Here is a 17,179-nt window from a genome sequence, read left to right as displayed (position 1 = left end):
AAACAATTTTCCCATATATAATCATTTATCTGGCTGCAATTATTACATTTCTGAGGCATTACTATAGGGGAAGGCCATTATCTGTGTGATTTGATATAACGTGATTCTTAATACAAGTTAATTTGATACCTTTCAATAAGTGTGAAATGTACATTAAAGGGAAGGTAAAAAAATTAAGTTAATTACTTTTAAACACTTATACATATAGAATTTTAAAACAATTATAGCAGCATGTACATGTTGGTATGTATGCCATACCTTTCTATTGTTATAATACGAAATATCTTTAATTTGATTATTACAGGTCATGTACGGATATCAGATCTAGGCCTAGCTGTTGAAATCCCCGAGGGAGAGTCAATCAAAGGTCGTGTAGGCACTGTAGGGTATATGGGTAAGTAAAGTTTTGGTTTTGTTTTAGCAGTGTTTTATTTGATCAATAAATCTGTTTGTTCAATGGTGTATTTTTTATATGCCCGTTTGAGAGCAAAATTTTCTTCTAAATGCATGTTTATAATGCCCACCTTTCTGTCAAAAGCTTTTTTGATGAGGGTGTTTTGTGACAATGTTGCCCTTGTTTGTTTTTGAGTTCTTTGGAATACTTGACTATGTTGAGGATTGAATACCCGTGCACTGTTCTCTTTTCAGTCAGTATATATTAAAAATGACAAATGGACTTGTCCAGATTGAACAGATAGGCAAGCGCATATCTGATATATAGGGTGGAAAGGGTTAATAAATCACAAGTAAAGCTTTTAAAATGATAAAACAGTTATAACAGCAGTCATATGTATGTTAATACAGACAAATGTACGGTTGTTTTACAGCACCAGAGGTAGTGAAGAATGAAAAGTACACATTCAGTCCAGACTGGTGGGGTCTGGGATGCCTCATTTATGAAATGATAGAAGGAAAGGTATATATTTAGTACATGCATTTTTTCATTGCTAAATAGTTAATGTAGATCAAGTGAGATTGTCCTGAATGAGATATTGCATCATTAATATGTTCTTTAAAAAGTGATTTTGCCTATTTTCTTGAATACTGATTATATTTGTGTAGTTATGTATCATTTGAACCACTAGAACCATTGATTGACATGAAATATGTTTATTTGTGTAAAGGCTCCATTTCGAGCGCGTAAAGAGAAAGTAAAGCGAGAAGAAGTAGATAGACGGGTAAAAGAAGACAGTGAAACTTACTCAGCTAAATTCTCAGAGGACTGTCGCTCTATATGTTCACAGGTAGGTGGCGCTTTATATTACATTTTTTAATACTGCACACTTGTAACATCAATTTTCATTGGATCGTGATGTTTACATTGTTTTATATACACGGCTGCCTGCTGTCAATTTTCTTATAAATATCACCTTTTACACGAAAAAGGAAGTTTGCTGTATTATAAATTTGTTATAAATATTCGTTACAGGTCCTAAAACCGTATATAAACTTTTTTTTTGCAATAGAACCCTGGTCTCATGGCTCGGCTTATATTTCCAAACGGCCGTTTATATGGGGCCATATAACCGGCAAAAATCTTTATAACTAATAATATCACCGTGTATTGATTTCAAACACTAAGGTTACTTTATACAGAATTTATCTAAATCGATTGTGTAGGAAGCTTGAAGCTTATAGGCACACTCTTGAATCCGTTCCTGGAACCCACCATTACTATGCAATGAATGTAAAGTTTCTTGCTCAAAGAAACAACTTTACATTATTAGTCTGATGTGTTAAACCCTGGGCCATGCTGCTACACTAAGGTTGATAAGTTTACAAATTACAGTTGTAGTCCATATTACATCACTCCTGTATATTCTCAAGTCAGTTTTTTTCAAATGAATTTCTTTAGAGCTGTCATTGATTCAGTGCAAAGCATATCAACGATATATCGATATCAAGTAACTATAATCAACGATACACCGATATATCGATAATATCCTATACTCACTTGTCTGTCATTCATTTTCATACCCGTTTCAATGATTTCAGTCAAAAACATGTTCTGTACAGTGTCTTGTCCACTGCATGATTTTTTCTAGACAATATTTTTTGTCACCATTGCTATGAAATAATTCCACTATATAACAAAAGCATCACAGTTGATATAAATAATTGTTTCTGCATATATTTTGGGTGAATTGTATAATTTCTAGACATTTAATTTATAAGTCAAAAGTATCGATTTTTGTGTCGCCTCTACGGAGTAGTGGCGACATATAGGGATCACTTCTCCGTCGTCTGTCTGTCCGTCTGTCTGTCTGTCTGTCCGTCCGTCCGTCACAAAACTTGTCCGGACTACTCCTCATAAACTACTGGTGCAATTTCATCCAAACTTTACAGGAATGATCAGTACCAAGTCTAGTTGTGCATATTGTCAGGATTTTCCGGTTCAATGATTTTTGTCAGAGTTATGGCCCTTTAATAATTTTTAATTTTAAAGTTTGTCCGGACTACTTCTCTTATACCACTAATGCAATTTCAATGAAACTTTACAGGATTGATCTGTAGCTCAAGTCCTTGCGCATATTGCACGGGTTTTCCGGTTGAATGATTTTTGGCCGAGTTATGGCCCTTTGATAAAAAGGTGTCTTTTTCTGTGTGTTGCCAGATACACAAAAGCTTGTCCGGACTACTCCTCATAAACTACTGGTGCAATTTCATCCAAACTTTACACGAATGATCAGTACGAAGTCTAGTTGTGCATATTGTCAGCATTTTCCGGTTCAATGATTTTTGTTTGAGTTATGGCCCTTTAAAAATTTTTATTTTTAAAGTTTGTCCAGACTACTTCTCTTATACCACTTATGCAATTTCAATGAAACTTTACAGGATTGATCTGTAGCTCAAGTCCTTGCGCATATTGCACGGGTTTTCCGGTTGAATGATTTTAGGCCGAGTTATGGCCCTTTGATAAAAAGGTGTTTTTTTCTGTGTGTTGCCAGATACGCAAAAGCTTGTCCAGACTACTCCTCATAAACTACTGGTGCAATTTTATCCAAACTTTACAGGAATGATCAGTACAAAGTGGTTAGTCTAGTTGTGCACTGTCCGCCTGTCTGTCCGTCTGTCACAAAATTTGTCCCAACATGAAATTGGCCATCATGAGGCGACACATGTGATTACTGATCGCTCTTGTTTAAAATGTGTATCGATTATTGATCGACAAAAAAATATCAACGATACATCGATATTGTCGATATCGATGACAGCTCTAAATTTCTTAAATTTTTATTGGATGACATACTATATGATATGTATATTATTTTGTATGTACATTCATCAATTATTCCCTTGAAAGTGCCATGATTTTTACCATAGTAATATTGAATGTACACCAAATTTAGTGTTATAAATTAAACTAAGTAATTTTGCATGAACCATCAGCAATTTTCACCTGAAGTGCTTTGATTTTCATTTTAAAATTTGTATGTACTGTCAGCAACTTCCCCCTATTTGCACTAAAGTAATTTTGAATAAAAAACAGTTATTTTCCTCTATAGTGTTCTGATTTTCACCTTAGTAATTTCTTATGTACCACCAGTAATTTTCCCCTAAAGAACCCCAATTTCCATCAAAGATAAATGATTTGTCAGTTGACATGGAAACAGAATTGGTTTATATTTGTTTATCAGTCATTTGATGTCTGTCACAGTTTCAATGTTATTTTGTTTTTTTTGATGATATTTTTTTTGTTCTAGAAAAAAGATTTAATTATCTAAGTGAGTAGTATGATTTTATCAAAATATTTGAGTCCAAGTTTTCACTGAAGATGTTGATTAATAAAGTTATTCATCATTATGTCTCCTGATGATGTATTATAATAAACAGTCGTTATTGGGAAGGCTTTCATCAAAAATAGCTGAATTGCATTCCCTTTGAAATAAATGTTTATGCAACAAACAATTACATTTTTCCTGAATTTCTGTGAATCTTTTATAAAACATGATAAGTAGTGGTAAGTGAGGCGCCCAGTGGGAGGTTTAAAGCCTTAACCTTCTAGAACCAAATGTGATTAGGCTTTGCCATCAGTAATTACTTAAACCAGCCTGTTCTCCCTGCAGCCTGAGTAGGTTTTATACGGTTTTGCTGACCAACAAATTTTCATCTTGATATCCCTATAATTGATAATGGAAAGTTCTAAAAATTGAAGTCAAACAAGTCTATTTCAGAAGGTCAGCAGGGTTTAAGAGAGGTAGTCAGGTTTTATTCACTGTTTAACTTCATTTTATTTATAAAGTAAATATAAAAACAAATTTGTTATTATCAAAAACCATTGCATGTATGAATACGCATGTTGCTGACTGGATACACAGGGGAATATAACCTATTAAGATCTATATAAACATACGCTTACGGCTTGGGTCATATTTGTCTCATTTAGGCCATATATACTCCAAAATGTCCTGTCTGCAACCTATTTGGCTAAAATATTAAATAACCACACATCAATATAAATGTGCAATAAAGTCTTGATTACCTCATATTTAGTTTTTTGTCTGTATTATGTAAGGTATATGTATTTACTGGACAATGACTGATTGGCAAAATGAGTGTATAAAAAATATAAGATTTTGACATTGACTATTTTGCACAATATTATGTTGTTCTTTCCAGCTACTAGAAAAAGATCCTAAAAAGCGGCTAGGCTGTATTGAAACTGGTGCTAGAGAGGTGAAGGAACACTTATTTTTCAAAAATATAAATTTTAAACGGTTACAAGCGGGCATGTGTGAGCCACCCTTCATGCCAGATGTAAGTATTTGTTTACTAAAGATATCTGTTTTCATTTTGTTTAAGGATTATATAAGTTTTCATTTTTTATTTGTAATCAGAATATTAACCACTACATTAACCTTTACACTTTCAGTTGTGTAGACGACATATGAGAGATTTCGCATAAAAACATTGATAAAGATTGTTACATCATTTTTGAGATTTTTTTACGGAGAAATGTATTGCTGCCGAGATGATAAATGCAAAATTACTCTAGGTTATAGAAAGATTTTTTAGCTGTTTCAGTCCTCTCTTTATTTTTTATTTACAAAGTTAAAGTAGATAAAAAGATTAAGGGAAAAAAAACAACACAAAATTAAAGCAGGAAAAAAAGTTAAAGGGGGAGAAAAAAACAACCACAAAGTTAAAATATAATAAGAGATAAAGGGGGAAAAAAATGGAAAAAGTAAGATTGTATTGTTTCATGGATGTAATTATTTCCAGCCAAGGGCAGTATACTGTAAAGATGTACTGGATATAGAACAGTTTTCCACTGTAAAAGGAGTGAATCTTGATCCAAGTGATGACACCTTCTACAGCAAATTTAATTCAGGGAGCGTCTCAATACCGTGGCAGAACGAGGTACGCACATATCACAAAATTATCGATTTTCACTTTCACGTAAATAATTGAATTAAAATCTTGTTTTGGGATTTAATTGAAATTAAATTTTACGTAGAGAAATCAAGGTTGTTTATATAACTTTCTAGATTTATCGTTTAGCAGGGTTGATTTTGTTAATTTTATAATGTTCTCTTGAGTAGAATTACAAAGTATGACAGAATAGTTATTTAGGCGTGTCTTCATCATGATGATGGGAAAGTTGATACATATATTTGACCTAGACATGTAGTGTTACAAAAACAAACTGCTGTGGCATCTGAAAAAATGATCTTTAATGATGGTGGTTTTCAATAATTTTTCTGTTGGTCAAAATTCTGCTACTTATTATGATTTCTATTTTGTGAGAAAACTATCTGACTTATTAAAGTTGGTGGTTTTACCTGTGTGTCTTCTGTATATAGAGATCATACCTGATCAAAGTGTATACCTTTATATAGAAGTCATACCTTCACATAGAGGCCATGCCCCGGTTAATATAGATCATACCTGTACAAGGAGCATGCTTTTACATAGAGACCATACCTGCATAAAGAGGTCATACCAACACATAGAGATCATGTCTGTATATAGAGGCAATCCCTGTATACTAGTATAACGGACATACCTACACATAGAGGCCTTGCCTGTATGTAGAGATCATACCTGTTCATGGAGCCAATACAAGTATATAAAGGCCATACCTACACATACAGGTCATGCTGGTATTTAAAGATCATACCTGTACACAGAGGTTGTACCTGTATATAAAGGCCGTACCTACACATACAAGTCATGCCAGTATTTAAAGATCATACCTGTGCATAGAGGTTGTACCTGTATATAAAGGACATACCTACACATAGAGACCATGCCTGCATAAAGAGGCCATATCTACACATAGCAGCCATGCCTGTATGAGATAAAACGTATACCTGTATCCTTGAAAAATAATCTGTCATCTTTAGTATTGAGAGAGATATATGATATTGTCAGATAATAATTCTTGTTTTATTTGACAGATGATTGAGACCGAATGTTTTAATGAGTTGAATGTATATGGCGAGAATGATGAGCCAACACCAGATTTAACAGAGGGTACTCCACCCCCACCTCCTAGTAGAAATTTCTTAGATAGATTATTTAGACGTAGAGTAAGTATAACATATTTTTGATATACTACAATCTGTATCTTAAAGTATTGAATAATCAGAAAAAAGTGATATTTTAAATGTTTGATATTTTAATTTTAAAATTTAAAGTCAAGTCTAATGGCACATTGTTTTTTTTTTCTTTTTGTTTGTCAGTTTATTGTAGCAGTGTGATAATTGGTTTGTCATGTTTGTAAAAAAACAAACAACACATAACTTCCAGTTCATTTAATAAAGATTTTTTTATCATTATATGCTTTTAATGGGATTTAATTAATTAAAATATTGTGTTAAGTATAATTGACAATTTCATTTGCTTTTGCTAGTGAATTTATGGTGTGTTTATTTAAATAGTTAACTACAAATCACTGTCATGAGTGAGAGGATAGGGTTGAATGATAGTGACTCTATAAGTTGAGGATATTAATGAGCCGGGCCATGACAAAACCAACATAGTGCGTTTGCAACCAGCATGGATCCAGACCAGCCTGTGCATCCGCGCAGTCTGATCAGGATCCATGCTGTTCACTATCAGTTTCTTTACTTGTGATAGGGTTGGTAAGCGAACAGCATGGATCCTGATGAGACTGCGCAGATGCACAGGCTGGTCTGGATCCATGCTGGTCGCAAACGCACTGTATTGGTTTTGTCACGGCATGGCTCATTTTTAATATAGTTTGATTTGAGTGACACAAAAGCAAAGTACCAGAAAATAAAACTTGTCAATGAGATAGAAATTTGGTCTTCCAGTATATGAGTATATGATTACTGAAATGCTATTTTCCTGGTAAAAGTTAAATTCTAAAACAAAAAATAACGTTAGGATTTAGTTTCATGGAACTACTAGAATGTCACTCTTTGAAATACAATGTAGATTTATCCTACATAGAATAAGTATCTTTAAAATATCGGGTAACAACCAGTATGTTCGTTTATTTAAAAAAAAGAATGTTCAGTGATCTTTGAGACAGAATCATTATTTTTTATATATCCATCTTAAGATATTATATATGAGCCGCGTCACGACAAAACCAGCATAGTGGGTTTGCGACCAGCATGGATCCAGACCAGCCTGCGCATCCGCGCAGTCTGGTCAGGATCCATGCTGTTCGCTTACCAACTATATTACAAGTATTGAATTGATAGCGAACAGCATTAATCCTGATCAGACTGCGCGGATGCGCAGGCTGGTCTGGATCCATGCTGGTCGCAAACCCATTATGTTGGTTTTGTCATGACACGGCTCATATGTCTTTTTTTAATTGCTTTCATATGTAAAAATTAAAGTTTTCTTTTGTTTTTTTTGGTTAGCTATTTAGAGGTTTTTTTAACCTACTGTTTCTAGCATTCCAGAAAAATGGAATTTTTGATTGGCTATTTTATTTATAAAAGTATCGGTAGAAGTGCCTCAATTTTTTTTATTTTATTATTTTTTTTTATCCAGTTTAATACAAATAGAGCTTTGTTAATCAGAATATAAAAATGTCTCTCAAAAAGGCTCTTAACTTTTGCATGATATTTAGATTTTAAATGACATTTAGTCCCGTCTTTGATCTGAAATTTTTACAAGTTATTTTGAACTTGTCCTAGTGTTAGGCTGATGTAAGATTGATGTTTCTACCTATAATGTTTGTTCCTTATTAATGCATGAACATCTGCAATGTGGCTGGCTGCAGGCTCAGCATGACTGGATATCACCCCCCCCCCCACCTGTGCCTCTACCTTTACGTCAGAAATCAATTTCTGCCTCTACCCCTTCTGCCTCTACCCATATATCCCACATTTCTCAAAAAAAAAATTTCTATTAACTTTTACTTTTATGTTAAGTTTAGGAAAACAAGAAATATTTTATAATGTTTGGTTTAAGATACAGAAATTGTTACCAAAGAGATTTTTATTTGTTAATTTGTTATTGTTTTTAACATTATTGTTAGATGTGTCAGTGTGGTTCAGGGGAAGCATATGAGCAGCAATAGACCCGGGGAAACACTAGCACTCGTAGCAACGGGGTAAGAGCCCCTTAATAAGCACTTCATTATTGTAATCAAAATCATATATCCCAAAAACACTGTTGTGAATATCACGGGTACCATTTTTGTTCTGTTACTAAATTTTCCCTTGTTTTCCTTCCTATACATAGGAAAACAATAAAACTGTGTGTTAATGATTTTAGCACATTTTCGGTTTGTTATTTTAACTTTTATTGTAAAATTTAATTATTGTAATACTTCGTGAACACTTATTTATAAATTTGTGTTTGTATGACAATAAGTTTTAAATAATAAAAAGTAACCAAATTTTATAAGTATACTGGTTTTGAATTTTTATTTTTTTCTTAGGTTGGTGTTTAGTAAAGTAATGTCAGACATTATTTACAAATGGTAGCGTTTAGGGTTGTTAAATTTTGTGACAGAATAAGAAATGGACCTTATATATTTACGTCCTGTCATACATGTGTAATTATGTGTTGTCATCAAGTCATGAAAGTAGAAAAAACATGTCAGCGTTTTGACTTTACCCTGTCTACTTGCCAGTACTTAGTAAGGGGCTTTTGCTGAGTTGCCACTTGGAATTCTTTTTAGCTCAACTTATCAACATATGTACACTGGAGCCCCGTTATATTGCTCATGTTGTGGTCCATGATCTCAAGACCGCGTTGTAACAAGTAACTGTTTATAACTCTCGTTGTATAATTATAGTGAAAATATTGCATTACCCCACCCACCGCCGAACTTATAAAGCTTATTAGCAGAAATGATTGTTTACTTACCTATCAATGGATATCAGTCTATTTTCCAAACATTTGTATATATTGTTATATATTATTTTGTAAAGCATTACTGAATATGTTTAAATGAAACATGAAATTTACAAATTAAAAATATAAACCAAAAATTTTTATAAATTTCCAGTAAAACAATGATGTTAACGTCAGTTATGTGTAGTTATGAAAATTGATACGGTTTGATACCTGACTGATCAACATTTCAAAATGAACAAAAGAGCGGATTAACGCTTACCTGTGTATGATTTCACACCTTCTGCTCACAAGTCACCTAATTATGATTGTTTATTGCACTTGACTGACTCATTGAACAAGCGTTATAGCAGATAAGGTGTGGTATTGATATACATGGAAAAAAAAATATTATCGGCGAAAAATGCGTTCTTTTTGTGGGGGGGGGGGGGACCAAGGCCTTTGAGCGTTATACTGAGATAAAAGTTATATCGCGGCTGCAGTGTATATATACACGTATATATGCAAAAAGTAATCTTTTGTTTTGTATGTAAGATAAAAATATATTTCATAGAGTGAACATCAGATGGGGTATTTTCACATCAGATGTGGTATTTTCACAGAGTGGCATAGCCATGCGTGAAAATATAAGAGCTGGTGGAGATGTTCCTGAGTGAAATATAATTTGATCTTTCATACAAAACAAACAAAAGTTCCTATTTATTTCATGCTTTCTTGTGGTTTTCAGTCATTTTTTTCAAATTCTTGCTTCGTAACGATATGAACTCTAATTCATGACATCATCAAATCACGATGTCACTTTGTTGTTGTTGAAAAATGATTTTGTAAAATTTCACCAATTTGTAACATTTTTACCATTAGGCAAATTGTCATGTTTTTCTTGTCAATAAAGCACAATTTACTTAATAAATGTATATCTGATGATATTTTCACTTACTTATGATGTATTGTTTTCATCTGCATTCAAATATAGTCTGGCTACTCTGAAAATGATGTTTTATAATTTCACTGTAAAATTAACAGACTATGATTTCACTGTCCACTTAAAAAGCATGTAATAAAGTGGGATAATCCCACATTCTGGTATGTTGCTGTTAGCGTAACTCTTTCTCAAAGGTTCTGTGTGCAGCTCGGTAACTCATTCACCAAGTATTTATTGAAGCACCCACATTTCTTTTGGATCATAATTTTAGAGTACTAGATTCTTATCCATGGCACGCACTTTTTTACCTGAATAGAACCCATCTGTGAAAGTGAAAATTCCTGATTTAGAATTTGCTTGCAAGATCTCCTAAACAATTGAAGATATTCTCTGGAAACTTCACACATGTGTTTGGCATTATGACTATAGGTCATGTCCTAAGACCCATAACTCTAGCATGGATATTCTTTAAATATAGCCCTTTTTTGTGAATTAAGAAAATTCCTGATTAGTTTTGACTTGCAAATTATGTTTTCGCAGAAATTAATGGTATTCTCTTAATTAACATTCTCTTATGTCATTGGAGTCTTAGTTGTAGGTTACTATCTAAGAACAAGAACCCTTGCATTGATCTTTACTGAATGATATACTTTTGTGAATACCTGCTTATGGTTTTCTGTGTTTTTAACATAAAAATTTTCCTGCAATTATCCACAAAACTTTTTTTTTTACTATGAAGCACTTATAGTAGCTTCACATGCTACCCATATGGCAACTTTTGCACTCTCTTTTCTGTAACTAAGTTGATTTAATAACATAGTTAAATTATCTCTTACTTTGATGAAAATTATCTCTTACTATGATGAAAAACTTTGTTTAACCCTTGCCCACCAGTACGTTTGTATTACACATTGATTTAGAATTATAATTTATAGGGATTTTTTTTATATCATTATAAAATTAAAGTACTATAAGTAGTAATTGAATAAGAATTGCAGTTATCCGTTTGTTATAGTCAAACCTTATTCTTAAAGGAACTTCACTGAGGTCCAAAAGTCTAAAAACATAAAATTTAATTTCTGTCATAGATCACCTTGGTCACTTTAAAAACAAAGATATACACAGGCTAATTCTGAATTATACTCAAATTGTAAATTGTATTTTTGTACTATTCTTAGCCAAATTTTAGTGGTTTGCGTTGAAATGCTTTTCAGTTGTAGGTCATTTTTCAAAAGTACAATAACTTTTCTGGAAATAACGGAGTGAGGGAATGATCTGAAATTTTGCTCACAAGTTATCGGTCTAGAGACCTACACCTGATAGAACATTAATCTCTTAAAATTATTTCAAGTCCCGTCATGTAAAAAAAAAACCTTAGTGGAGTCCCTTTAATATTAACAAGCAGATAATGCAGTTATCTGAACAGTATGGGAGAAATAAGGGAACAGTTTTGATAAAAGAAATGGTTCATTGTTAATATTAAATATAATTGATTTTTCATGATATCTTTCTTTTCATTAGAAAATTATATAAACTACCGTAAATCAGGAAAGAAAATCACTGGCAGCAAATTTTTATATTATAATAATAAAATTCAAGCTTGTGGCATTGATTTATATTAAGAGTTGAAAACCTTTCTTGATTCTTGGCTTAATTAGGGATTAGTTTACTTTTGGCTTATAATGAGATACAAAAAGCATGTTTTATGAAATATTGGATTGTTATTTTTGGCATGTAGTGTATGTAATTTGAGCAAAAGTAATTACCTGATAATTGATGAAATGTTGCACATAGACTTGTAACTTCATCTTAGTTTTATTTATGTGTTTAAACCCCATTATAAGATCATTTATTAGCTTGTCTGTTCCGAAGAAATAGTCGAGCTATTATGATTGCTGCGGTGTTGTCATTGCAAAAATTTCTATGTAGCCCATTTGTAAAACAATCTCAAAGGTATAAATATGAAACTTGGAATACTTGCTTATTATGACAAAAGGCAGACATGATTCTTAATATTATAGTATATGCCCCATTTTAACCAAACTGATCTTGACCTTAACTCATAGATGACATTGACCTTTAAGGTCAAATGTTTGAATTTTACTTTATTTTACTTTTACTATAATTGATTATGACCTTCATGCATCAATAATCTTGAAGGTCAATTTATTGTAATTTCTTAGTATTTTGCTATGATTGGCTATAACTTTGTAAGAAATGAATGTATTGTCTTCATATTTGCACTAGACATTAAAGATAATTTAATTGAACTTGGCCTTGACCTTAATTTAAATTTGACACTAGTTCAAATTAGTGAATATTGCTAAAATTGGTGATAATTTTGTCATTTAGTTATGGATTTGATGATTATACTTGGGCAGAAGAACACTTATGATATATCATAAGTGGTATATTGAATAATTGATATTTGACCTTGACCTTTATTTGACCATGACCACCAAGTTAAATAACTGAAATTTGCTTAAATTGTCATAAATTTATATATCGATTTGATCCATACTTGGACAAAAGAACACGTACAACAAAACAGAAATGTTGAATTATTCTGATATGGCCTTGACCTTTTAATTGACCTTCATGGTCAAGATCAAATTATTGAAATTTGCTTAAATTGTTATAGTTTTGTTATTTATTTATGGATTTGGTTCATTACCTGGACAAAAGACACCATAAGATAAAAAACTGACACAATGATTATTTCAAATGTGACTTTCACCTTCAATTAACTCAAGGTCAAATATAAATTTAAATTTTATTTGTTACCAAAAACTTATGTTTTGTTAAACTATGATATTCTTCCTCTGATATGTTTGATTTTAGAAATAAGAAAAAGTTGAGCATTGCCCCCACTATGCTTAGGTTTTGTTGACTTTGTTTTTTTATCTTAAATAATGTGATATGCCATATTAATTACTGATATTCTTCATTTCAGCCACGGGATGCTCATTCCTGAACATTGCACAACTCAAACACCAGACGGAGCCGAAAAATTGCCCCACTGTCTCAACTAGCATTTATCATTGTATCAACGGGGGAGACAACTTCTCTTTTGAAGTTTATTCACTCTTACTTTTTTACATGTGCAAGGGATAGTACTCTTGTGTGATAGTGACACTTGAAATGGAGTATTTCCCCTTGCAGCATCAGTTAATTTCAAGAGAGACTACTCTGTACAGATGTGCTATTTCTGTTTAATTATTTCCCCTATATAAAGGGACACTACTCATGGTATTTAGTGGTGCAACTATAAAAAAAGGTTGACGGTAGATATTGTGCAAGAGAAACAAATATAATGTCTTTGATAACAAAGTCTGAAATCTGACTTTGTACTTCTAAAAAGTTTTACATGAATCTCAAAGTTTTGAGAAGGAATGACTGTACGGACAGTTAATTGATGTAAGATAGAGTAATACACTTGGACAAGTCATATAATTGGATGTTTGCAGTTTTGCTGGTGAAATTGCAGCATACAGTTATGAATACGAGATGCTCAGAATGCTACATAATATAGGAGTATTAATCGATGAGGTAACTCAAGACGGATTGCCACTACACCTTTCAAGAACGGAAATTGAAGAGCTGACCAGAAGCTGTTACTTTGTTAAGTTTCCAAGAGACCAATGTTTGTGTGGTTAATGATGCATAATATGCAAAAGGAGTGTAGCAAAAAAAGAGAAATAACTGTTAATTTGTAGAAAGTTAATACATTGTTCTCATTGAAGGAAATCAACAACTTTCACCCCTATATCTCCATAATGGACTCTACTGTTACTGTATAAGGCATGGTTGCATGGTTAAGGTGGAATCATAAGAGTGTGGTAATCATTTTGCTATATTTACCCCTCTTTTTTCTTTTCAATCCATCAGTTTTTTACCAGTCAATAAGTAGAAATTTCCGTAGGTGGAATAAGTAGATGAAAGATATGGAAGAAGAATATATACTCAAATATGAATGAAATAGTTAAGAAATATCATACAGATGTTAAATGTTTTCTATGTATAATGTCTTTATAAATGTACATAAAATCTTTATTTAGAAATAATTATTATGTCCAAGGCCTCCAGATGTTATTTTTATTAAGTTCCAACTTTTTTATTTTTACTGTTGCATCATGAACAGTGCTCTTCTTGGAGTATATCTCCAGCCTGAAAGCACAGCTATTGTAAGCACTACTTACTATATTTAAGTTGGCCTAATACCATAGGAACTCTGAAACAGTATCGACAATTGTGGCAAATATTTCTGATCTTTTAACAGTTTTTACAAATGTTTCCCCAACATCTAAATATCTTTTCATATTATTTGAGAGTATGAAAATATATATAAATATGAAAAAATATTCAAAGTTGAGACAATATGTAAAGTTGGTTCAGGACCGAAAACATGCACCACAATCTGCAGTTCAATTCTTGAGCTCCTATGGCCTAATACAGGATTGGAGAGCATCATGTCTGAATGGTTTATCTTTTTCTTACCAGCATATGAATGATGATGCGTATATATTTTGTAAACTTATGCGACAATGTGTCAAGAATAAATAAAAAAATTCATAACATTGATGACTGAAGAGCTTAGAGATTTTTAGCTCACCTGTCACAAAGTGACAGGGTGAGCTTTTGTGATCGCTTTTCGTCCGGCGTCCGTCCGTCCGTCGTCCGTAAACTTTTGCTTTAAATGACATCTCCTCATAAACCACTGAGCCAACCACTGAGCCAATTTCATCCAAACTTCACAGGAATGTTCCTTTGGTGGTCACCTTTAAAAATTGTACAAAGAATTTAATTCCATGCAGAACTCTGGTTGCCATGGCAACCAAAAGAAAAAACTTTAAATATCTTCTTTTAAAAAACCATAAGAGCTAGAGCTTAGATATTTGGCATGAAACATCTTCTAGTGAATGTCTACCAAGTTTGTTCAAATAAAAGCCCTGGGGTCAAAGATTTTCCCTATATGCATATGGTAAAAACTTAAAAAATCTTCTTTTAAAGAACCATAAGAGCTAGAGCTTAGATATTTGGCATGAAACATCTTCTAGTGAATGTCTACCAAGTTTGTTCAAATAAAAGCCCTGGGGTCAAAATTGACCCTGCCCCAGGGGGTCATAGATTTTCCCTATATGCATATAGTAAAAACTATATATACTATATATATATTTAATGTCTACCAAGTTTGTTCAAATAAAAGCCCTGGGGTCAAAATTGACCCTGCCCCAGGGGGTCATAGATTTTCCCTATATGCATATAGTAAAAACTTAAAAAATCTTCTTTTAAAGAACCCAAAGAGCTAGAGCTAAGATATTTAGCATGAAACATCTTCTAATGAGTGTCTACCAAGTTTGTTCAAATAAAGGCTCTGGGGTCAAAATTGGCCCCGCCCCAGGGGGTCATTGATTTTCCCTATATGCATATAGTAAAAACTTAAAAAATCTTCTCTTAAAGAACTCAAAGAGCTAGAGCTAAGATATTTAGCATGAAACATGTTCTAATGGGTGTCTACCAAGTATGTTCAAATAAAAGCCCTGGGGTCAAAACTGGCCCCGCCCGGGGGGGGGGGGGGTCATTGAATTTCCTTATATGTGTATAGCAAAAACTTAAAAATCTTCTTTGGAAAAACCCAAATAGCTAGAGTTTAGATATTAAGCATGAAACATCTTTAAGTAAATATCTACCAAGTTTGTTAAAATAAACGCCCGTGGGTCAAAACTGGCCCTGCCCCAGGGGTGACATTGTTTTTAACTATATGTGTATAGTAAAAACTTTAAAAATCTTCTTTTAAAAATGCCAATGAGCTAGAACTTAGATGTTTAGCATGAAACATCTTCTTATGGGTGTCTACCAAATCTGTTCAAATAAACAAATAAAAGCCCTTGGGTAAAAATTGGCCCGGGGGTGGGGGGCCTATATACAGGTGAGCGACCTCAGGGCCATCATGGCCCTCTTGTTATATTTTATGCTTTATCAATTTTTTCAACTTTGTACTCTACTGAATACAATGTAGGTTATTGAACTTAACTGTGGCTGAGTGGTTGCCTTAAAGGGTTTAAGCATCAGAATTGCACTGGTGGTTTATCACTGTGTGATATTAAGAGGTGACTAAATGGGTTTGAATTACTGGAGTCTATGCATCTCATAGCTCCAGCAGGTGACCCCTGATGTTGCTTTAAGTTTATAAGACCTGACGTTAGTCTGAATCATTATCTCTTGTTTTGGCGACATATGACCCAAATTGTGTTAGTGCTACGTAAAACCAAACAAAACAAAATATTGAAGGAAGAGTTTTCCACATGCTTGAAACTGTTTTCTCAATAGTTAAAGATCCTGTAACTCAATTTTTTATGGTTTTATATCATAAATACGAGGGTTGTCCCAAAAGTCCGTGACAAATTTTATAGCCGGTTCATTTTTAACGCCAATAGAAAATAATTTACACATATAACCGTTAAGTTTATTATTTAACATGACAACAAATCGTTTACAAAAAATTTACCCTAGTTACTTAGAAATTTTCAGTATTAACGACATTGGTTTGAGTTGCCGGCGCACGTCAAATAATATACATTTCGTTATGATTAGGCTGAAATAAATTACGTGTATTTCAAATATCTGATGATGTGTCTGCACAATGTCACGTTGACTTCCTCTACTTCTATGTTTAAATCATCTCCGAAAGTTTTAGTTAAATAACTTAAAAAACAAAAATGATACGAATAAATGAAAATATCTCGTATGAAATAGGAAAGTTTAAATGGCGACGTTCGAAGAATTTGCGGCGCAGTGAACATGTCACTCAGGTTTTATGACTATTTTGAGATGGCACATGTAACGATTGTCAACAAATATACCAAATATAACAGTTTAGCAACATATTCTGAGCATTTGTGTACAAAAGGCATGAACGGAACCAGAGTTTTGCGCTTCAAAAAGCGAAAATAAGGAAATCACGGATAG

At 32.9% G+C, this 17,179-nt stretch overlaps 1 protein-coding gene across 3 annotated transcripts in view; it reads left to right on the top strand.

Moving 5' to 3' along the window:
- Positions 1-14,783, top strand: part of LOC132716367 (G protein-coupled receptor kinase 5-like) — a 62,570-nt gene extending 47,787 nt beyond the window's left edge. Inside the window, exons 10-17 of one of the 3 annotated variants that reach the window (XM_060699630.1) lie at positions 305-394; positions 828-916; positions 1,125-1,244; positions 4,621-4,758; positions 5,224-5,361; positions 6,402-6,533; positions 8,465-8,539; positions 13,164-14,783. In XM_060699630.1, coding sequence (XP_060555613.1) covers positions 305-394; positions 828-916; positions 1,125-1,244; positions 4,621-4,758; positions 5,224-5,361; positions 6,402-6,533; positions 8,465-8,506 — 749 coding nt within the window. In that variant the 3' untranslated portion in view covers positions 8,507-8,539; positions 13,164-14,783. The remainder of the gene's footprint in view (positions 1-304; positions 395-827; positions 917-1,124; positions 1,245-4,620; positions 4,759-5,223; positions 5,362-6,401; positions 6,534-8,464; positions 8,540-13,163) is intronic. The other 2 variants (XM_060699628.1, XM_060699629.1) reach the window with 2 other exon arrangements.
- The last annotated feature ends 2,396 nt before the right edge of the window (positions 14,784-17,179 follow it).

Source organism: Ruditapes philippinarum, unplaced genomic scaffold (assembly GCF_026571515.1).
Source record: "Ruditapes philippinarum isolate M1 unplaced genomic scaffold, ASM2657151v2 ctg1776_1_1_1_1, whole genome shotgun sequence".
Classification (NCBI taxonomy): Eukaryota; Metazoa; Mollusca; class Bivalvia; order Venerida; family Veneridae; genus Ruditapes; species Ruditapes philippinarum.
This window is presented reverse-complemented; position numbering and strand designations above follow the sequence as displayed.